At 37.5% G+C, this 24,716-nt stretch overlaps 1 protein-coding gene across 1 annotated transcript in view; it reads left to right on the top strand.

The window, feature by feature from the left end:
• LOC135212970 (PRKCA-binding protein-like) overlaps positions 1-24,716 on the top strand; it is a gene marked incomplete at its 3' end in the record, with an annotated part of 346,603 nt that overhangs the window by 216,576 nt on the left and 105,311 nt on the right. The window contains 1 exon segment of the mRNA XM_064246725.1: positions 19,127-19,285. Within this exon segment, the coding sequence (XP_064102795.1) occupies positions 19,127-19,285 (159 nt within the window).

The raw sequence follows: 24,716 nt of genomic DNA, 5'->3' as shown, positions 1-24,716 counted from the left end.
GCCTTCCAGGCCTTGAGAGAGTTGCCGATTTTGATTTTGATTTTGGTGTTGCTTTGGCAACAACACCACAGAATTGGAATTATCACTGAACAAGGGGGTTTCATTCCCTCTTATTGAGGTTAACATGTAAGTGCTTGAGGGTGTCTGTCGTGCACTCGATGGCTCTGTAAGACAAATACATTCCAAGATGGAATGTACTAAGACAAATGCATTCCAAGACAGAATGTACTAAGAAAAATGCATTCCAAGACGGAATGTACTAACAGACAACTCAGCCTACGAAGTCATGTGAGGAGCAATGACTGCCTTCTCACTGAGTGTTTGTTTGAATTATTATTGTTTCTCTACTGTTGAGGTTTAACTGCTAATTCGGATATCTGCCTGGCCATCACAGACTTAAGTCTCTGGTTGGCTTTGGATTCTTGCTTATAGTTCCCTTTTGTACTCCACATTTGCCATAGCGAGAATCATCGGTCAGAGATATGTCTCTTTAGACTCATTATCATCTTTCTGTTACCCTACAGTATAACATTAGTCTGTAATTCTGCTTCGTCGCAATTGAACCATATGCCACTGCGATGATTCAGAATGATTTCTCATACAATCACAGCGGTTTTTTGTCTTCCATATAATTTTTCTAATTCATAAAGTGTTCAATTACCAGTTGTTCACCCAGAATTGGAGTGATGTTGGAAGACTCAGCTTGATAGCTCTGCTTCCAGTGTGAAGAGAGGAGTTCCTCCCAGAACCTGTCTCTTCCTCTGTCTAAACATGTTGTCTTCTAGTTTATATTTCTAGTTTATAGGGACTCCATGTTTAAAACACACTCATTGTTGTGGAGTCTTTTTTTGGCCTACTTTGAAGTGAAGGTAGGGATGTTAGAACAACCTCTACTTCCTTAAGTTTTCAGGCGTTATTTACTCTTAACGCCCATTCTACCATCGAACTACCGGAGGCATGAGCGATCTTCGCTTATTATTTTGTTCATGAAACTTACCTGTCAGATATATATATAGCTTGTATTTTTCTGAAGTCCGACAGAAAATTCAAAACTTCCGGCACACACAGTGGTCGGCCAGGTGGTTAGTACCCATTCCCGCCGCTGGGAGGCGGGTATCAGGAACCAGTCCCATTTTCTATTCATAATTTTTCTGTCGCCGGTGCTGGAAACACCTGTTTTCAGTACCTCCGTCTTAGGATTTTGGAAACTTCAACTGGCCGCTAACCCTATCCTAATTGTCTTTTGATTTATTGACTTGGATTTGTGGCTAGGCATACGCTATCTTAAATTGTTTTGAATATGATTATTTTTGTATATCTGAATCTAGTTAGGCTAGTTTCAGAGTGTTGTCTGCTAAGATAGGGTGTGGTGGGCTACCGAAAGCTTCGGTAGTTCCGCACTCGATATGCACGAGGGCTATGTGTCTTGCTTCTTTGTTGAGATTTGTCATGTAAGGAGTGTGAGACTTTGTCTAATTCCATAAGGAAGACGTATGATTCATATGTACGCAATTAATCAGTAAACAAAGTCAGGGTAGGCTAACTACCTGTAGACTATTTTGCCTAACCCTGTAGTATGGCCTACGGGCTATAAATATGTCTCGTGAGGTAATGCCCTTTACGTTATAGATTCCATCTGTATCTTGGAATCTAAGGTGCTCGCTCTCCTATCATTGTGGTGAAAAGTGCTACTTCTGTAGTTGTTACTCCTAACCCTGTAATGTTGCCTTCGGGCCCTAAACAGTTTCTGTAGAGGGTATTGACCTTTCTCTGATACTCTATCGATTCGTAACTTAGAATCGAAAGTGCTGGCTTTGGAGAGCAAAAGTGAAGTGGCTAAGTTCAGTGACAGTGCCCCTTGTGTAGTGGAGGGTGCGTCAGATCGGCCTTATTTCGCCCTCTAGCCGGGACCTGCTGCTTGGACCTTCCCAGGAACAGGGAGAGAGCATGTCGAAAGCCGAAGGAGGGTTACGAGGAACTCCCACCGATCTGACGTGCCTTCGGCAGACCTGAAGTTACTCCCAGGCTGCCAAAGTGCGTGCACGAATCCTGAAGGATTGCTTCTCGTCCTCCGAAGCGTCCTCCCTGCGCAGGGTTTGGAGCTTTCGGAGGACTCGCGCCCTCTAAATAGGAAGCTTTATAGAAGAGGACGTTTCACGTCCTCTCTCTCTCTCTCGTCATGCGTTGCAGTGAGAAGTAACAGAAGGCGAAACGTTCGCCTTGAACTCGTGTACGTCTTTTCCACCGAGAAAAGGGAAGGGAAAGCAAGTCATATTAGCAGGACGCTTTTGAGCGCGACGTCCTAGCTTTGTTGCTGTGAGAATAAGAAGCGTTCCCTCGCCCCGCGTATTCTCACACGATCAACCCTTCACCTGAGACTGCTTCGTGCAGTCGGTTTTCTCTCCGAGATGTCTAATGCTCTTCCCTGAAGGCAGTTTCGCTTGCATTGACGCCTGTCAGGAGCGTGACGCTTTTCTCGCACGCTTTTTTTTTTTTTTGACGCTCGGCTTGGACGGGACGGTTTCGGATGGACGCCAGGCGCGCGCGCGGGTTGCTCGCCAAGCGCGCACGTACAGTAGACGCCGAGGCCGAGCGCACGCCAGTGGATACCGAGCGCGAGCGGCGCGCCGAGAGTGCTCGCTGCTCGCCAGTGGACGACCGAGCGCGGAGGTGCCGAGAGGTGCTCGCTGCTCGCCAATGTGACGCCGAGCGTGCTCGCTGCTAGTCAGTGGATGCCGAGCGCGCAGCCAGGTGTGTCGCCTGGCTGAACGTTTCTGTTGAAGTCTTCAAGCTGATTTGGGCCTAAAGAAATTTTTTACCTAACTTCGGTGATCCCTTCTACATCGCCTGCGAAGAATGTGAATGAAGTAAGTCAGTGCTTCGGAGGAAGCTTAAAGTGAAAAGGCAACTTCGTTTTTCGAAACCCAGCAAGACACGGGTTTTCGTGAATTATAGAGGTCTTTGTCAGTAATATTGCTTTTCGTAAAGTCCAGGATTGGATGGAGTTATGGAAAGCTCAAGGAAAGATCTCTTTTGCTCTACCGCAGTCAAGACTTTGCGGTATAAGGCAGCTATGGTTTGGGGATGTAAAAGCTCGACGTCCTGCACGTCAGGACTCTCGGCAACGTCAGTTAGGATTCTTGCAAAGGCACTCATCAAAAGGAGGAAAGCGCAAGACAGGACTTCCTTTGCCATACTGCCAATAAATTTTGATACGGAGAGGAAGCTGGTTGGAGAGTTTCTTCCTCTTCCCAGGATAATTTTGCAAGCTTTTTAGCCCATCTGAAAGGGCTTTTCAGATGATAGATTTTGTTAGTTCCTAGTCGGGACTTACGCTGCCGAATTGAACATCGTCGTTCTACCTGTCGTAAGCCGTCTCTTAACAGATTCTTGCCCCTTCCTCTTTGAGGACGGAATCGGAAATAAATGGCTCGCTTCCTGGATTACGTTTTGTCAATTCAGTGAATTTCCCCCATTGACATATACTATCGTTTTTGTCAAGTAAGTGTGGGTATCCCCTCATTGACAAATTATCTCTTTGTCCCGTAAATGGGTTTAGTTCTCATTGACAACTTCTCATTAACTTTTATATTGCGTAAGCTGGATAAGCTCTTATTACAAGATTCGGAAGAGCGCTCATTCATCATTCGCAACATCGTACAAAAAGAAAAATAGACTTGTAGACTACGTCATGAACGCTTATGTCCAATAACATAAGAAGCTTGAGCTGTCCGCTTCAATTCTCTTGAGTTTTTGTTTATGAAACGTGCCTGCAGATATGTATGTAGCTGTATTTCCAAATTCAGCTATAGTATATATGTCTGCCAGGTAGTATGAAAAAACTTTATTGCAATATAATATCATATTTTTGCCATTGCGTTATTTATTTTCTACTGGTTGGCTCAAGTCATATACGCTTGCTGTAGTTACCTCTTCGGATGGCAACCGAGAGGTCTATTGTCTATTAATTTAAGGACATTTAATCGTTACTCCCTCCCTGCAGCCTTCCAGGAGTTTCCGATTTATCTTTTACCGTTGTATGGTAGTGTTATGACGCACAAACGCATCTATATATTTAGCGTTTTCTGTTTCGCTTAAATATACCAGCTTGAGAGTCTCTTTATGCTAAAAATTACGGACCTATTTCTTCGTAGAATAGGGTAGCTGGCAACCCAGGCATAAAGTTAAGAGACGACGATCGTAAGCTGCTGCTGTCACTGTCCTCTTCCGCCAGTCCAAACGAAAAACGATGCAGTACCAGCTCGTTCGCTGTCCATGCGCTGTAGGTTACGTCTCTCTCTCCTGCGGGATTGACTGACTAACCGTATATCTCTGTGCTGGCAGTTACGTCTCTCTCTCTCTGCGGGATTGACTGACTAACTGTATCTCAGGCCCTACAATCACGGACTTTAGCCTAAGATTGAGGGGATTTCTTACATGAATGAATAAACATTGCATTCGTTTTTGCTTACTATGTTCTCAGAGATATCGCTTACATCCTTTTCGGTGCTCGTTACCGCACGGTATAGGACTACGAGGTCTACCGCAACATTTCACTATTATATGCTCTCCTGCTTAGGCAAAGCGCAGCCTTTTTAGGGAAGTAAACATAACTGTGTTGAGGGAATGGATGAGCTTGCTGGGGACCATTTCCTTCCTAAAGAAGTTTGTTTCCCTGAATAGACTGCAATTCAGACCTCTACAGTTTTTTTCCTACCGGGAAACTGAAATTTTATTAAAGATCTAGGAATGATTCTGAACATCTCTCGGTGCGTTAAGTATCACTTGAGTGATAGAAAGAAGGTGCCGGGGACATCTGGAAGAGGGTTTCAGATGTCCTGGATCATAATCTAAAAAGAAAGTGGAAGCAATTCTGTCGTCCCTCCAGTCCTGGAAACGAGTTTTTGGAACCAGTGGTCCATATCAACTCTGATCTTCACACAGCTCTCTCATATCTTAGGAAGTATCTTCTCTCGGTCCCTGTTCGGGTTTACGAGAAAGAGCCTATTATAACAACAGACGTAGAATGTAACGATCTTTCTTTAGAAGTATGTTGAGAGTTATGGAGACTTTAGGGACGTCCTTTCATACATCTCTTCGCTATGATATTGAACGGGTGGATGTTTTTTAGTCCCTTTTTTCCCCTTTTTCAAACGCTTAGGAAAATGTTAATAAGAATGATTTTATACCATCACAGGTAGCGACAATGACGCTAATCGCCCCATGTTGGCCTTCAAGATCCTAGATTCACAGAGGTCACGTCCTTCCAAGGACCTTTTCCGAGAGAGTCGGTCTACTTTAACACGAAGGTACCTATAACCTCTCCGCTCTGAGTCTGACTACGTTCAGACTATCGAGATGTTGACAGCATAAGATTGCCGTCTTCCCTTTCCATTTGAAGAATGGGATAAGCTGGCAGTCACAACTATTAAAGAATACGCAAATATGTTGTTGACGGCCTTTGGGCTCAGAGATTTGCTTCTGTCAAACAACAAAGCCCTTCACGATCTTTGAGTTCTGTGGAATCTCGAAACTCGCTCACCATCTACTTTTTGTCTCACCTGTTTTCTCGAGTCAGACACTCGTGCGAGATCAGGAGAACACGTAGTAGCCCTGAGTTTCTTGTTGACGAAGTCGGTTGCGTTTACACACCCCCGATGAATCGTTTAACATGAGACCAGGTTGGACTGTCAGGCATTCGTCCTTGCGGGACTGAATCGCCTTTTTGCTCCTCGCTCCTTTCTCCTGGCACCAGAAGCTCGAGTCAGGAGTGGCTCAGGAGTTGATTCACTAACGACGTTGGGTTGCGTTCATACCACAAGGTTTTGCTTAGCTTTGAATCGCCCAGGCAGTCCAGACACTCATCCTTCAGCGAAGAATAGTGCCTTATGGTCTTCAGGGTACAGCCTTGCTGTCCTTGATGCGTCTGACTGGTCAACTGGTCGGTCACCTGACTTTAGTACAGACTGACTGACTGTGCATGTCCAGATCGAAGCTTTCAATATGGAACTTAGACATAGTCTGAAAGTTCTTGATGTCAAAGCATTCGAACATCTCCTACCTGTTAACTTCTTGCACGTGATCAGGAAGGCCCTTTTCTAACCACCCTAGATACGACAAAGAGGCGGGTTAGTGAGGTTTTCAGCCATCGTCAGAAGTTTTGGGCATTAGAGAACACAAGGGTGCGTTCTCTAAGCCTTCCGTTGTGGCCTAAGAATGGAACCCTCCCGTCTTGTTCTTGGGCCAGGAGCTTGGAATCAAGGGATGGCACAAGTTATTGGGCAGGAGCCAGAGAGAGATTCCTGTGCCTGCTGTCAGGTCTCTCAAGTTTTATCTACATAAAACTCAAGAAAGTCGAAGTCGTACGGACAATCTGCGTGTTCCGAAAGACCAGACTTGCCCATATCGAAGAACACCCTGGCTTTATTGTTAAGGAGTTCTTTCAAAAAAGCTCCTTCATTGTGTTTGGCACAAAGATTTGAAATCTTTTGATTTGAATGCTCACGAGGTGAGGGCGCGGCCCTCGGAAGCATTTCAACAGAGCATGGCACTCAGCAACATCCTGAGTACCATGTTTTAGCGAAGCAACTCTGTGTTCAATTCACACTCCCTGCGAGATGTGAAGATGACATATGAGATCTGCTGCTCGCTAGGGCCATACGTGTCTGCAGACACAATCTTGGGGGCAAGTAGTACCACTCATCCTATCCTGTAGAAAATGGTTAGGAAGAGCTCTTAATTTAGTAGATTGAGTCGCCGACAACGGGTGACTTCTTAACTCTTAAGCCTTAGTTAACACACCTTAACTTTGGCTAGGTTGGTCAGGTGGTGATATATATTTTTATATATATATTTATTTTACTTCTTAGCCCTCATGGTATGGTCAATATGGTCTAGTCACGTCGTGGTCTCGCCCCATGTTTGACAGATCATCATGGAGTGCACCAGCTATTATAGGTCTCTACCTCGCTGGCACTCTAGTAGCACAAGCAGACTTACGTGGCAATACCACGAAGCCAGCAATGCTAACAGGTGGAACCAAGATGTAAATCATCTGCATGCATTTGTTTCCCCAAAATCCTTCTATTCTGTCCCTTCCCACCTCCAACGGTGGGATTCAGCTATATATATATCTGACAGGTAAGTTTCATGAACAAAATGATATTGTTATGATACAATAAAGTTTGTTCATACTTACCTGGCAGATATATATAATTAAGTACCCACCCACCTCCCCTCAGGGGACAGTGGAAATAAAAATTATGAATAGAAAATGGGACTGGTTCCTGATACCCCGCCTCCCAGCGGCGGGAATGGGTACTAACCACCCTGGCCGAACCACTGTGTGCCCGGAAGTTTTTTTGAATTTCTGTCGGACTTCAAGAAAATACAGCTATATATATATCTGCCAGGTAAGTATGAACAAACTTTATTGTATCATAACAATATCATGTTTTATGTAGGTTTAAAAAGTGTCGAATTTTTTCAGTACCTCATGACCATTAGAAGGAAGCATAGGATGTTCTCCTATCATTTTCTCTTCACCTTTCAGTAAGATGCTGAGTTTGGAGAGTCAGGGGGTACAGTGTACCTGGATCACCTACCACTCTCAGTAGATGGGTCTTGACTTTATTTCAGTGGAGGTGTCAGTGTTTTCTGGTTGTTTTATTTTGGTGCTGTGCTCAGGGCAAGGGCGGGCACCTAATCATACTTTGCCAACCATCGGAGCATTCTCCTCACTCTAAAGTTTCCCCTAAGTAGGAGACGACCCTTGGCCTTACGGCCACACCACTACAAGTTAAGATGAGCGCCAACCAGAGGCAGTAACTATTCATCTGCATAGCCCTCTTTAAGTGAATGACAAGCATTGTTTTTTCAGTGCTAGCAACTTTTCTATTTCAAATTCATTACATAACATAATGCTTTGGAGTAGAATATGTCCATGCTCCCACCTCCTTTCAATGTGGAATCAGCTATATAATTATAGGGTAAGTCTCATACAAAAATAATATTTTTATAATAAAATAAGGTTTTGTATATACGTACCCAGTAATTATATGATTGGAGCCCACCTATCTCCCCTCTGATGGATATTATGCATGAAACAGTATCAAATACTTTGATAAGTTGTTCCTAGTATTACTGTTTGAGGATGGCATTGTATACCTAGTACCTACACACTGAGCAATCGAAGTGCTACCCACAAAATTTGAATTAGGCTGTCGTCCGTGGAAACTAATAGCTATATAATTACTGGATAAGTATAGGCAGCCCCTGGTTAACAGGGGGGAGGGGGTTCCGTTCCTGGGGGCCTGACGCTAAACAAAATTAGCCTCTAACCGAAATTCAAAAGTCTACAGGCATCACAATCCACCTTACAGTGCCCGAGACTTGTTAACAATGCCTTAGACAGTGTCATGGCCAGATATTTTGCCCTGATATGTAACAACTATTTAATGAAAGTGTGGAGTTTCATTTGCCTAATCATGTACTATGGTCTGCTTGGTAATAATATAAACTTTTAATGTGAGAGAGAGAGAGCTGCTAATGTTTCCTCCATCTCTTTATTTATCATATCCTAGTTAAATCAGCTAAAAAAGCAAATGAGAATGATAAAAGTATCGTTAGTCCCGTTATAATCGTTACTTAAATGCTGTAGCCAGAAATAACTGAATGCTAACAGTTGTTTTGCTCCAACAACTGGACCAAATCTGATGACATTTTTCTTGCATTTCAGCCATTGTACGATAGTAAAACAATTACTGTAGTTATTTTACAAATGACGTTAATTAATTAGAACAGGACTTAAATATTTTTGTATAATACCTTTATTTGGTACGGAGAAAATATTAGCAAGGAAATATGGGACTACTAAATTTAAGCTGCAGTTGTAGTTGAAGCTGAGAAAACAGAATGTTCACGCTGCTAATGACTTTCAATTATCGTGCATCAGCAACATGGATGCAACTCTACTGCAAATAATAGTGGAGAAAAAAGTATTTTAATGAAAAGTACTGGCCTTGAAAGAACACATTTTACTGTTGTTTTCTCGCCGTTAACAGATGAATATGTACATACTATTGTATTATTATGAAATAGGATGAAAATAACTAATGTAATAAGGTTTCTTACACAAAATAACACGCTCCTGACACCGTCCATTAACTAAAAATAACAATCGAGTTATCAACAAGACGTACATATTTAAGTTATATTTCAACTTGAAAGCACTTCATATAACGAAAAATAACATTAAATAAAAGCAAGAAAATCGCTCTGAATCAAGTTGAGTAAGGTAAAAAAAAACCCTGCCTCTGCCTTCAGCTGATTTTTCCAAACCAAAACATAGATAGATTTGTTTTTATTTCATTACACTAATGTACGTACGGAGTAATGTGAAACTACACACAGTATTATTGGATACAATGAAGTAAAGCATAACTTTTAAAAGAGTCAAGGAAAGGGTGCATTTCATTATGTTTGTGTTTTATGAGGGTCTCTCGGTGCTTTGGCAAGTACCTAAATATGTACTGATAACCAGACGACAGCATCATCTATTAACAAAATAAATAACTAAGTCTAGTTCACATATTTAAGTCAATTTTCAACTTAAAACATTTCATATAAAGAAAATTAATCTTGTCACATATGAATGAAGTTTCTAAAGGTTAATTTACACTAATTAGAAGCAAGAAAATTGCTCTGAATTAAGTTGAATACAGTGAAATAATCTTCCCTCCACCCTCAGCTGGTTTTTCCAAACCAAAATATAATCGGTTTGTTTGTATTTTATAAACAAATAGTAATACAAGACTACACACAGTATTATTGGATACTGCGAAGTAAAGAATAACTTTTAAAAGATCAGAGGAAAAGATGTTTGTATTTTGTGAGGCGGTCTCGTCACCTAGCCTAAGTAACCGGTAACCAGACAGTGGCGCTATAAACCCTACGGAATGCAAAACCCAGTTATGAATATATTTAATAAGCGCCGTAAAACCGAAATGCTTCTAACTGATGGCTACGGTAACTGCGGGCTGCCTGCATACTATACAAAACCTTATCTTAAGATAAAAATATCATGTTTGTCTGCTGTATATTTAACAGAACATTGGGACCTATAACTTTTATTCCTCCTCTTCCAATAAATTTTCCCCTTCCCTTCTTCCTCTTTTGTTGATGACGTTGGCGTGGTATTAGAGTACAGAAGTCAATGCTCTTCTAACTTCAGGACCCGATGTTTGAGGAGGGGGAAATTTTTATGCCAAGCCATGCCCTCAGTGCTGGGTCCGATCTTGATGGACTGATGACCCTAAAGGCACTGGGTGTGGTGTGTGTATATCCAGGTGAAGATCCCAGAGTGTTACCACTGTGGGTAACAGTATTGCTCCTCATGCAGTTGGGCCTCCTAGACTAAATTTAAATTTTTTGTTATATGGTGAATAAATCAAAACTCAAATTACAAATGTCAAAGTGGCATAGTTGGAAATTTTTGACAGTGTTCCCACCCCGTATGCACAGGGGATGGGTACCAGACACCCCCGAGACTAGTTAGAACTCCCCTCTAAAAATGCTTATATCTGCCTATCTTGAAAGTTCAAATACCAAATGTATACTTAAACTATCATCCTACATCAAATATACCATTGAATTGGTGTTATTATTATTAATATAATTTCAAAGTCATTTGAAACATTTTATCATTAGAAATATATAAACAGCCAATAACAGAGAGAGATCAGTTCTTTTGCTGAGAGAGAGAGAGATAACAGAAGGATGAAATAGATACACCAAATGTATACCTTATGTAACATCCTACATCAAATTTACCTTTAATTATTATTATATTACTGTATTCATCTTAGAGATAGTATTAATATAATTTCAAAGTAATCTTAAACATTAGTATCCTAAAAGGTATATACATACATATATACAGTAATTAAAAGAGTGAAATGGAAAGATTATTGTATTTAAAATACTCACATTGATTGTTTTAATTACTGTTATAGTTTTATTATTATACATATTATAGTATTATTATTGGAAAATATTAATAATAAACTTATTACATACATGTACCATAAAAATTATCTCATCTCAGTAAGAGAGAGAGAGAGAGAGAGAGAAATTGCATAAAAATAATTAAAATCATTGACCATTATATGGCACTGCTCCCCTCCCCTTTCACATTACATGACATATTTGACAGCTTCCTGAGTTCAAGCTTCTCTGGAGTTGAGTGAAGGTAGGGAAATGGATACCACAAAGAAAGAGGAAGGGAAGAATTTTCATTTGAAATTAGTTATTAGTATTACATATTTGAAAATATTAATAAACGCATACATCTACCATAAAAATTCACTTATCTCAGTAAGTGAGAGGAGTTATCCTTACGTAAGTGAAATGGAAAGGTCATTTTAAAATATTATCACATACGAATTTTGTAATTACAGTTACAGTGGTCCCCCTGTATTCGCGTTCTCCGGATTCGCGGACTCACACATTCGTGGATTCACACATTCGCGGACTCACACATTCGCGGACTCACACATTCGCGGATATTTCTTTGGAACCTATCTAGAAATTATTCGCGGATGGACTCGCGCCCATTCGCGGAATTTTTCCGACGAAAAATAATCACTAATTAGTGTATTTTGAGTTTATTTTCATGACTGAAATACATTTTTATGGTACAAAAATGATTTACTAAATTTCAAATATTAATTTTGATTAATACTGTATTAGTAAGTTTAATAAGTTTAAATGATATCACATAATAAAAATAATAATTCTCTCTCTCTCTCTCTACTACAAAGATGTATGTTTTTTTGTATGATAAATAAATGATTTACTATTTTCAAATATTAATATTAATTTATAGAGCAATAATATCAATTCATTAAAGAAAATACCATAGTGAATTAGTAAGATTTAGCTTATAAATAAAAAATTATGGAAGAATGAAGGAAACCAAATCCAGTCTTCTTTAACTCCAGGTACTAAACTGTCAGATATACGTATCAAGTTAAGTGACAGGAGGGGGAAGGAGCTGTTTTGTTGCTGCCATCAAGTGCTCATGATTCCCCCCCCCCCCGTCCCTCCACTTCTCCTCTCTCTCTCTCCTCTCTCTCTCATCTCTCTCTCTCTCTCTCATCTCTCTCTCCTCTCTCTCTCTCTCGCTCATTTACTTTGACTCGAGATTTTTTATAGTACTTGTACTATTTGTTTTTAATACTTTCAAATAATAATAATAATAATAATAATAACTGTAATTACAAAATTCATATTATGTGATAGTATTTTAAAGAAATACAATACTAATCTATCCATGTCACTTTTAATTAGGTTAAGGTAATCTCTCTCTCTCTCTCTCTCTCTCTCTCTCTCTCTCTCTCTCTCTCTCTCTCTCTCTCTCTCTCTCTCTGCTTTTGCACAAGATAATGTCATAGTGGTACTCCCTCCCTCTCTTTCGCTGGAAGCGTTATAAGTATTTTTTTGAGAGAACAGAGAGAGATAAACTCTCTCTCTCTCTCTCTCTCTCTCTCTCTCTCTCTCTCTCTCTCTCTCTCTCTCTCTCTCTCTCTCTCTCTCTCTCTTACCAAGATGAAAGAATTTTTATGGTACTATATGTAAAATGTTTATTGATAATTTCAGTTATATAAAAAATAATGAATAATAATAATAAAAACTGTAATTACAAATTCATAATGGTAGTAATTTTAAAGAGATGAAAATGACCTTTCCATTTCACTTGTAAGGATAACCCCTCTTTCTTACTGAGATGAGAGAATTTTTTTATGGTAGATGCACGTGTTTTATTTTCAAATAATAATAATAGAAGTAGTAATAATACATAACTAATTTCAAATGAAAATCTTCCCTTCATCTTTTCCTGTATCAATTTCCCTACCTCAACTCCAGTGACGCTCGGAGCTGGGAAGTAACAATGCCATAACAATGGTCAACGAATTTTAATGGTTTTAATGTTTAAGATTACTTTGAAATTATATTAATACAATCTCTAAGATTAATACAGTAATAGATAATATTTAAGGTAAATTTGATGCAGGGATGTACATAAGGTATACATTTGGTGTTTCTATTTCTTCCTCTTATATCTCTCGCTCTCGGTCAAAAGAATTGATAGAGACAAACATATTGCACATCTCTTTCCCTTTTCTCTTCTCGGAGAATATATGTATTTTATGGGAGGGAAAAGAGTTGCTTACAGAACGTTCATTTCAATTTATTGACCGTAAGGAGGTTAATTCTCTCTCTCTCTCCTCCTCTCTCTCTTCCTCCTCCTCCTCTCTCCTTCTCTCCTCTCTCTCTCTATCTCTGGAGATAATATAGTATTATGGGAGGGAAACAAGAGTTGGCATACAGACGTTCATTTTCAATTATTAAATCGTAAGGAGTATTCTCTCTCTCTCTCTCTCTCTCTCTCTCTCTCTCTCTCTCTCTCTCTCTCTCTCTCTCTCTCGCTCTTTCTCGGCTATTGGCTGTTTATATATTTCTAATGGTAAAATGTTTAAGATGACTTTAAAATGATATTAATAATACCAATTCAATGGTATATTTGATGTAGGATAATACTTCAAGTAGACATTTGGTATTTGTGATTTCACATACAATTGTTCCTTTGTAAAAAGAAAATGGATGTCTCAAATAGTAACAGTGTGAAAAAAAACGTGCATGACTGAATACTTATGGGGGGACTGGATTATTTTCACATACGTAACTAAGTCATGCATTACGTACACACAAGATGCCTACTACCATATCGGGATTTGTACTCTCTATAGGTCAGAGAATTAAAAAATGTTGGCCCCAGTCCCCAGTGGGAGGATATTTTAAACAATAAAAAAATGCGTAGTATCACGTCTTCAGTGTCTCCTTGGTCATATCCATATATGCCAAGGAGACAAGAAACGATGTTGTGCAGATTGAGGATTGGATATACAAGACTCACCCATGGGTTCTTGATGTCTCGTGAAAATCCTCCGTTTTGCGAGAACTGTACTGTGCCCTTGACTGTGAGACATTTGCTGGTTGAATGTCCCAGACTTGGGAATTTGAGACATAGGTTCATGTCTTGGGGTCGTGACAGAGTAGGCAATTTATCCTAGCTACAATTCTTGGAAAGGATTGTAATATAGAGCAGTTATATATTTTTATGAGGGAGGCTGGCCTCCTTAACCAAATTTAAATTATACATAGATTGTCTATGTAAGAACTTTTATATATGAAAAAAAAAAAAAAATTATTATAATATATTTATAGATTTTTATATGAAATTTATCACAAAAAATTTATTTTTTTTATATTTAATTTATTTCGGTGTCAATTACCCAGATGTGTGACGCCAGATATAATACACAATCAATCAATCAACGTACATAGTATGTATTTATGTATAACCATAAAATGTAAGATTTACTTTAAAACAGTATTAATATATTTCAAAGATTAATATGAACCATAATAGGATATTTTATGTATATTTGATGAAGGATGGTCTTTTTGTTTAGGATACTTTGGTGTTTGCATTTTCAGGATAGGAGTTTATAAGCATTTTTAGAGGGGGGGTTCTAAACATTCGCAGATTCTAACTATTCGCGGGGGGCTCTGGTACGCATCCCCCGCAAATACGGGTGGACTACTGTATATATATATATATATATTATAATATAATATATATATATCTATATATATATATATATAAATATATATATTATATATATATATATATATATATATTATATATATATATATATATATATATATATATGTACACAGGCAGCCCGCGGTTAACGGTGCAATCACTCAACGGCGAATCGGTTTTACGGCTGTTGTCAAAAATACTCATTAAAAAAATAAGGTATTTTTACGGCACAATTTTCAGTTAACAGCGCCACTAGCGCCATTGTCTAATGAGTTCATACATTTGTAAAAATGCCGTTCAGACCATAAAGGTTATGCCAATTATATTAACAAATTTTATGGAGAGTTATTACATAGGTATTAGGGTAAAATATATGCCTCTGACGCTGTTCTATGCCGAAAATATCGAGTTACATAAGTGCAAATTTAGCTATGGATGTGTCGATTTATAAATGTTCATGCTTTTATGTTTAAAATGTCTATGAAAATGTATTATGTATAGGGTATTTTTATTTCTGCACAAAAACTCCCTTCAAACATTATCAAATATGATGTTTTTTCATGTTCTTTCTTGTGAGCGCCGCCTGCCGCTCTTCCGAAATATCAAGTTAAAAAAGGTGGAAATTAGCAATCTATGTGTCGATTTTATAAATGTTCATGCTTTTTTAAAATGTGTATGAAAATGTATTACGTAAAGGGTATCTTTTATTTCTGTGCAGAAATATGATAAAAAGGCAGCTTTTGAAACTGCCCTTCACGTTATCAAATACGGTGTTTTTTCATGTTCATTCTTGTAAGCCGCCGTCTGCCGCTCTTCCGAAAATATCAAATTAAAAACAGTGCAAATTTAGCAATTGATGTGTCGATTTTATAAATGTTTATGCTTTTATGTTTAAAATATGTATGAAAATATATTACGTATAGGGTATTTTTATTTTTGTACATAAATATGATTTAAACTAAGGCAGCCTTTGTAACTACGCTCCACGTTGTTAGGGGATGTTTTTTCATGTTCGTTCTTGTCCCCCACTGTTCCAAAAAATGCATGGTGTTATTTTATTAATTTTGCATCTTTTCCATGAATCATTTGAAAAGTCATATATTACTGCACTGTATCCAGTAATATTGTATGTATTCTCATATTACTGTATTATAAAATACTACAGCAAATTTAAGCCAGTATTCCACAGAGCGGCCAATGTTGTGGTTTGAAATCAGCTGATGGCGAATACAAGTTTGTTTCGCCCTATTTAACGCAATTCTGAGCGAATTCTCTACCGTCTAGTTAGCATAAACAAATATCTAGATACTTGCCTTATATGAGACAAGGTTATTTTTCCTTATACAACGTGTTTTTAGGTGGAAATATGAAATGAATATGTCTCGTTGTGAATGTGAACTACTTTTTTTTTCGTTAACAGATTACGTTGGTGGCATGTTTATTGCATAAAAAAATTATGTGATTCCGTTTGCAATTCTCCTTTGTATCATCGTAATACGAACTTTACGTTATTTATCTTATATCGACATGAAACCAACAGTAAAATGTGTTCTTTCAAGCATAGTAGTTTTGATAAAAATGATTTTATCTCAATTTTATCTACGGTTGTGTTTGATGGCATACGTTTACTGGATTTATCCTTGTTGCCGATGTACAATAATAGTCATTAGCAGCTTGAACAGTTTTCTCAGCTTCAGTTATAACTGGCTAGTTCTTTAGTCTGCCTCATGTATTGCCCGTGCATTGGTTTGTTGTGCCATTCCTCTGTTCTGTTTGTCATTCTCCAGTCTCCATATTAATAGGTCTTCGTCTACTTTTATCAGTCCTTCTTCCCATGCACTCTTGAGCCACTCGTCTTCACTGGTTTTTAGATATTGCCCCAGTGCTCTGTTCTCGATGTTGATGCAGTCCTCTATGCTTAGTAGTCCTCTCTCCCCTTCCTTTTGTGTTATATGTAGTCTGTCCGTATTTGCTCTTGGTTGTAGTGCTTTGTGTATTGTCATATGTTTCCTAGTTTTCTGATCTATGCTGCGGAGTTCTGCCTTCATCCATTCCACTAATCCTGCGCTGTATCTGATTATTGGTACTGCCCATGTGTTTATGGCTTTTATCATATTTCCAGCGTTGTTTTGACTTGTATCACCTTCAGTCTCTGCATATATTCTTTCCTGATCGTGTCCTTCATCTCTTGGCGTTTTCTTATAATAAATAATAATAATAATAATAATAATAGTATAACTGTAATTACAAAATTCATGTGATAGTATTAAAAAAATACAATAATATCTCTCTCTCTCTCTCTCTCTCTCTCTCTCTCTCTCTCTCTCTCTCTCTCTCAATCTCTCTCTCTCTCTCTCTCTCTCTCATCTCTCTCTTTTTTTTTGCCACACAAGATATATATGTCATAGTGGTAACTCTCTCCCTCTGTTTCGCTGGAAGCATTAGAAATTGTATGTACATAAATTAACATTTCTGAAAGAACAGAGAGATAAACACATACACACTCTCTCTCTCTTTTTACTGAGATGAAAGAATTTTTATGGTACTAGTATGTAATATGTGTTTACATTGATATTTTCAGTTAATACTAATAATAAAAATAATAATAATAATAATTATTATTATTATTATTATTATTATTATTATTATTATTATTATTTCTGGGCTCAGCCGTGTCGCTCCGTGAAATTTCACCCCAGATCTATACCGACACCTTTTAAATGAAGGTGAGCGAGCTGGAATATTCTGGCAGGTCCAATTTAGCAGTTCTCTGGTATTTTAGCAATATCTTACCTTAGAAATAGTGCTGAAGGGAACCTATTTCACTGGGCGACACGGCTTCTTCGCCCAGAAATAGATTTTTCCTACGTCAAAATCCCTTCATCATCATCATTATCATCAAAATCCCTTCATCATCCATTATCATCATCATCATCATCATCATCATCATCATCATCAACTGAAAATATCAATAAACATAATATAGTACCATAAAAATTCTCTCATCTCAATAAAAGAGAGAGTGTGTGTGTGTGTGTATTTCTCTCTCTCTTCTTTCAGAAATGTTAATTTATATACATACACTTCTAATGCTTCCAGCAAAACAGAGGGAGAGAGTTACCACTATGACATACATACCTTGTGTTTTTTATATGCCTTTCTGTCTCATAGATTCAGTGAAGAATGATCACTACTTGAATGTCATTGTAGGTAGCGCCTCATGTCAGAATAGCAATTCTAAGTAGGGTGATGGAGTTGTTTTTAATTTGTTTTACGTATTTTAAAGAATTTTAGTTTTCATAGTGTATCTTATTATAGCCAAGGAATTTTAGTGATTCTTAAAGTTTTAACAACAGTTTCAAGTACTTACGTACTAGTAAGCTTTGTAAGTATTTCAAGGTTTTTGAGTGTGAATGTCAATTAAGGTTCGTTAAAAGCACTTGCAACGTAAACTCCTGTGTATGAAACTACAAAATAAAAATAATTTTGCTTGATTACTGACATTCTTGTGTTAAAGCTATTCATATAGAAATTGGAAAGCTAATAGTAATAAAATATGGTTATACGTATTGTTTATAAGATGTAGTATTTTGCAGATTTTATTCGGAAGGAGAGTGTTTTTTTTTTTTTGTGATTACTGTGGTGTTCCACTGATTTTTGCTTAACTTCTCAGAATATTTCTTGATGACAGGGACGGTTTTCTATGTATTTCGAAAAGTTTCTGAATAAAAGAATAAAAAGGACTAGGACTAAGATTATATGCTACTTAAACACAAAGTATGCATATTGAAATGATATCAGACTGTCTAATCTTAAGTATGTCAGATCCTGCCATGCAACAGATGACAGGCATTTGAATGCTAGAAAGAGAAGGGGTGATAATTGAGGTACTGTGGTACAGTATATTGAATATTAGTTTTTTTTTATTAACAAAGATTGAACTAGAAAATTACTGTAGTGTTTACTTTTTGTATTTTTGTAACCATTACAGTTTTTGTATTGTAATTGCATAGCTCCTGTAGTCTGTACATATTAACTGATATTTTATCATATGGTATTTAGTGTTTGTATATCTGTTAAACAATATATGTGGTCTTTTATTTTACTGAATGTTTGGAGTCTGCTTATTATTCATGGGTTAGCACGTTTTACAAAATTAGTCTCGTGCTGTTGTATGCATTAATGTTTAATATATTGCTCATGAGATATGAATAAATTTGGATTGATTCAAATTATGTCAAAACCCTCTTCTTCTGCTTGTTCTGTATTTGAACAGAGGGTTTGCTGCTTTTAATTTTTGAAATCTTCCTCTTTATTCTGTCAGTACAATTTGTTTTAATGAATACTCCAGTGTATGCCTCCCGATTGATTTTATGATAATCTTACTGTGGTGTTGCGTGATTTGTCTTATCATTCTTGTTTGCTTTGCTCTCTCTTCTTTCTTCCTTGCTTCCAAAGCACCAAAGAAAATGACAAAAAGAAGGAAAGAGGGGATGATGAAGATGAAGGAGATGATGTTGATGGAGAGGAAGATGATGAAAGTAAGAACGAGGAGGAGGAGGAAGAAAATAGTGAAAGGGAGAGATTTTTGTATGGATTTCGAATGGAAAATAAAATGTAAGTAAGACATAGGTGCCATATGAGAATGGTTTATGTAAGATTAGATTTTTCTGTTTTAACATCAGTGCCCATACAGTACAGTACTGTGGATTTTCAATGGTGTGTTTTCAATTCTTTATTTTGTTAGCATGAAACTACTGATGAGATAGGATTACATTAGTCAGTCGCAACATCATTATTTTCTTAAGAATATGTATATGGCTTTTTAAAGGATTACTTTAGTCGGTCTTAACATCATTATTTTCTTAAGAATATGTGGTATGGTTTTTTGAAAACCTGTAAAAGCAGCTATGCAGAATGTCTGTAAAAAAAAATGTTTAAATTTGTATGAATGAAATGTCTATCATAGTCATCAAAACTTGAGTGCAACCAGAGATTGCAAGTGTTAGCAGTCTCATGTTATTTAGTTTCAGATATGTGAATTTGCACCAGCAAGATTTCATTTAAGATTGTAAGTAACATTACAGGATGCTCATTACCGCGTAAATTTTGAATATTGTAGAATTTTTATTTTTGCATTATTATTGAAAACTTTGCAAACACTTGTAACTTAATAAAGTTACTACTATATCATTTTATTGATGTAAAAGTTTATTTAGAACTCAAAACATCTAGACTCACAGGAATGGCCTGACAGATATTAAAGTGCACGACTGCAGGTTATGACATCAGTAACTAGTAAAGAAAAGATAGATGCATATCAGTTTTGCATGTACAATACTGTGTTGGAAGTGACATATGAAAATGTCAGTTCACGGAAAAGTACAGTTCAAAACTAACTGTATTGTTATCCAGAGGCTAACTGTTTTTAGGTTGTGTGCACATGTTAGGGGGGAGAACTGACATTGTCAATTTGTTGGCCCCTTGACAAGCAGAATTGTTATTATTTATCATTGTTTGATTTTATGCAGTGTAATTTTGTTTTGGAACACTTTTAAGAAATTTCAAAATAGTTGGTTACCATATATTTCATAGCATCAGAGACTATTTTTTTTTCTCTGAAATAAGCCTTGGAAATTGACTGCATCCTAATGGATGAAGGTTGTAGTTATAGAAATAAAGTCATCTCCAGTACCAACAGATTATGGTAGAGGAATTGTTATTTGTATGTTGTATATCAGTATTACCATTGCTGACTTTAAAGGAACATTATTAGGTGACAGAAGTAAAATGTTGAAATGGTTTACCAATAAATCTTACTAAAGTACTATAGCAAGTCTATGGCAATCAGATATGTTTATGTTATATCCATGCAGTACTTTTGCAAATGCTAAGGATTAGCAAAATATTTCAGGTTTGGAGGACTTAAATGTTCTTCATGCCATGTTTTAACATATTGTAACTGCACAAAAGTCATTCTGTATTTCTAATACATATACTTACAGTCGTGTTTAACTTTTATATAAGTATCTTACCAAGTAATTATATAGCTATAGGTTTTCAACCACAGCAGCCTAAAATTCAAAATTGGTGGTAACACTTCAGTTGTTTTGTGTAGGTGGTTCACCTTGCCCACTTTTGGGAAAGAGGAGGATGCCCACTTTTGGGGAAGAAGAGGATGCCCACTTTTGGGGGAGAAGAGGATGCACACATTTGGGGAAGAAGAGGAACAACATAGCAGAGAGCTCAATTCGTATTTTGACTGCTCTTGGTTAACATCAGGGATTTTCTGAAGCCTTTCTTCATTGTTTATTGAAATAATTTTCAGGAAATTGGTGAAGTATTCAAAGTTTGTTGTTGCTTCATTGATTAGCTTTTTGTTAGCTTATAGTTAACATTATTCTCTATTTTTAGACATTATGTCAGACTCTGGTTCTTCTAGCATTTGCTTTTGCTCTGAGGGATGTGAGACTAAGTTGACAGAATGGCTTGCATACTGCATGAGTTATGTAGGGGGCACAAGTGTAATGGAGAATACATGCAGTGAATGTCAGGACTGGGATGAAAAGAAATGGAAAGTGTTTAAATCTCATATAAACAAGCTTGAGAGGGAGAAAAAGAGAAAGGTGGCCTCTAAAGCTGAAAATAGGACTACGATGGGAATCGGGCAATATGTTAAACTTTATCAACTCTTTTAAGGGACCGATATGTTAGAGTGAGAGTCAGGAATAAGTTTTCTTCTTGTTATGAGATTGAAGGTGTCCCACAAGGCAACATATTGAGTGTTACCTGCTTTGCCATTGCTATTGATAATATTGTGAAATCTGTTTCCTCTCCAGTTAGGGCTTCACTGTTTGTGGATGACTTTGCTATCTACGTCACCACATACGACACTGTATCAGCTTGTAACTACCTGCAAAAGGCAATAAATGTCATCAGCTAATGGGCTAATGAACATGGTTTCCGATTGTCTTCATCTAAAACTGTGGCCGTTCGTTTCACCAGATGTACCCGCAATGAAACTATCCCTAATTTGAAACTGAAGGATTGTCTTATTCATTACAAAAGAGAAGTAAAGTTTTTGGGCATAATATTTGACAGCAAGCTAATGTGGCGTAGTCACATTGACTCTCTAAAAACAAAGGTTAAAAAATCCCTTAATATTTTAAAGGTGGTAACGGGATTCGACTGGGGAGCTGATAAGAAAAGTTTACTGAAGTTATAAGATTCCTTATGGAAATCATAACTGGATTATGGCTGTCAAGTATATTCATCTGCCAGCAAGTCCAGGTTAAAAGAATTGGACATACGTAGTACATAATATGGGATTAAGGATATGTACAGGTGCTTTCAATTCATCTCCCATTGAGAGTACCTACATTGGCTCTCATGAACTTCCTTTAGATCTGCGAAGAGAAGAGCTTGGGTTGCGGTACACCATGCGACTTAAAAGCTCTTGAGAGAACCCTACACGAAAAATTTTAGAGGAGTGTGACTAGAAAATTTGGTTAAGGATCTTCCAAACCTTTTCAAATAAGACAGTTGGAATGTTTAAATGACATGGTAATTCAGTGCCAAAAAGTTGAAGAAGTAAAACCATCCTCTGTACCCCCATGGCTTATTCCCAACAAACAACAGTCTGAGGAAGAGATAAAAGCTAATTTTCTGGAGCATGACAGTAAACATGATGGGCAAGTGAAAATCTACACTGATGGATCAAAGTCTGATAGTGGAGTTGGGTGTGCAGTTGTGTATGGTAAATTTCATTACCAGAGTCGGCTTCCATATTCACTGCAGAGTTGTCAGCTATAGTTAAAGCTTTAGAAATTATTCATAACTTGAATAAGAAAAATTTTGTAATATATAGTGACTCAAAAAGTGCATTAGATTCATTAAAGCAGCTGTATACAATTCATCCTCTGGTACAAAAAGCTCAGAGTGGCTCTTTTGGATTTTGTGTTGCAGGAAATCGTTGTGTCTGCTGGATCCCAGCTCATGTCGGAATTCGCGGGAATGAGGAGCAGACAGATATGCAAAGGAAGTGGCTGTGAGTAATTTGTATCAGGTTACCAAAGTGCCACATATTGATATGAAGAGACTCAACAAGTCGTACATCTTGAGGAAATGGCAAGAGAGATGGTCCACCCTCTCTTAGCCAACAATAAGAAATATAAGAAGATAAGGAAAAGCATATAAAAATGGACCTCTTCTTTTCAAAAAGAGAGGAGAACAGAAATTGTTTTGGGGTAACTTCGTATTGGTCACACTTGGATAACCCATAAATTTATTTTAGAAGGTGGCAGTGCACCAGTGTGCGTTAGGTGTGATGCTACCTTATCAGTGGAGCACAATCCTGGTGCAATGTGCAAATTATAGAGAACAGAGGCAGAGATTCCACCTTGATGGAAAATCTCTTGCCGATATTCTAGGTGACAGAGCAGATTCCTGCACTAGTGAGATTTTTAAAATGTATTAAGATTTTTTATGAAGTTTAAGTGGTTTGGACAATTTTAAGTTTTAGATTTTATTTTGTATTGATTTTATTATTTATTTATTTCTCTTGTATATAGTCATCATTTTAAGTACCTGATTATTATTTAAATTTTTATTTGCTGTTTTTATTAAGGTGTAAATGGTGTTGAATGGATGTATGCTTGTCAGATGTTGTTTTTTTTTAATCATAACTTCAGCTGTGGGATTTTTTGGTTGCAGTTTAAGTGGTTTTGAGTGAGAGTGAATGGTTTTGTTTTGGTTGATATGTAATGTGAGATGGTCTTGGTTGTTGTGTGTCGTTCGGTGGTTTTAATTGTAGTTTTAATTGGTCATTTGTATGAGGAATTTTAATTGATTCGCGTATTCATTCATTTAATCCATTTCATTCAATCATAACACTGCAGCACTGAATGACCTTTGCAGGTCCCAGCGCTTGGGCTATGCCCTAAATTCCATGATCAATCAATCAAGTAAGAATATACCTTTATCTCCTAAAATAATAATAAGACCTATGGATGCAGATATCCAAAACACCAGACAAGTGGAAGAGAACAATACCATTAGTGACAATGAATATGTCATGGGAGTGGAGATTGCTCCATCACCAATGTAACGGTCCTCTTCCTCCGTTACTAAAAATTAAATAACTTTCTTACCAAACTCTGTTCACAACAAGAAACTAAGTCCACAATCAGTGGAATAGCTCTCAAATATTATCAAAGTGCAAAAATTAATTCATGGGGGAAAACGAAACACCACAAAAATACTTAAATTTAATACAAAAATATCTAGACAGAAGTTATTCCTGAACCTCGGAATACATATATTATTGAAAACCAATCACCCTGAATTATTTATGAAACAACACACTTACCCAATTAAGATAGGAAAAAGCAAAGATACATCCACAAAGAAGTGGGTTCAGACAGGATAAGGCATACGAAAGCAAGAATAACCTATCAAATACAAACTAAACCCTTAGCGGTGGTTTTCCCTCCTCTTAAATACTGAGCTGGTGCCATGCTCCTTAATTATATATAGGCATTTCTGTCCTCCGTAACACTGGAGTTATAGCCGTGATCTTTATAATTACTTATATGCCTCTGCGTCCAGAGACAAAAATGAAGTGACAAAGTGATATTCCACAGGATTCACACATCAGCGATCCTACGTCCTCGAGGATGATCCTCCAAAAAAACCCGGGACGTCCAAATCAAACCAGAGCCAAGGGCATCACTAAAATCGCCTGAACATTCCAAAAATATTAATCACTTATACCTTGGCTAAGTGAGAGCCCCTCGACATTTACTGACCGAAGGTGAGGCAGGAGGAAGCGTAATCCTTCAAGAATAATCATAAATCCAAGTAGGCGATACGTAGCAAATCCAAGTCACCAGGAGTAATAAGGCTCAGAGTCAGAGATCAACTGACTCCTTCAGTCCAAACAATCTCCGACACAGCCACGGTGACAGCACCCCTCGCTCACATATGGAAAGACAGAATGGTCATTAGTGGCAATTACCAAACAAGACAACCACCAGGGAGGAGGAAACAA

This window comes from Macrobrachium nipponense, chromosome 42 (assembly GCF_015104395.2).
Source record: "Macrobrachium nipponense isolate FS-2020 chromosome 42, ASM1510439v2, whole genome shotgun sequence".
Lineage (NCBI taxonomy): Eukaryota > Metazoa > Arthropoda > Malacostraca > Decapoda > Palaemonidae > Macrobrachium > Macrobrachium nipponense.
This window is presented reverse-complemented; position numbering and strand designations above follow the sequence as displayed.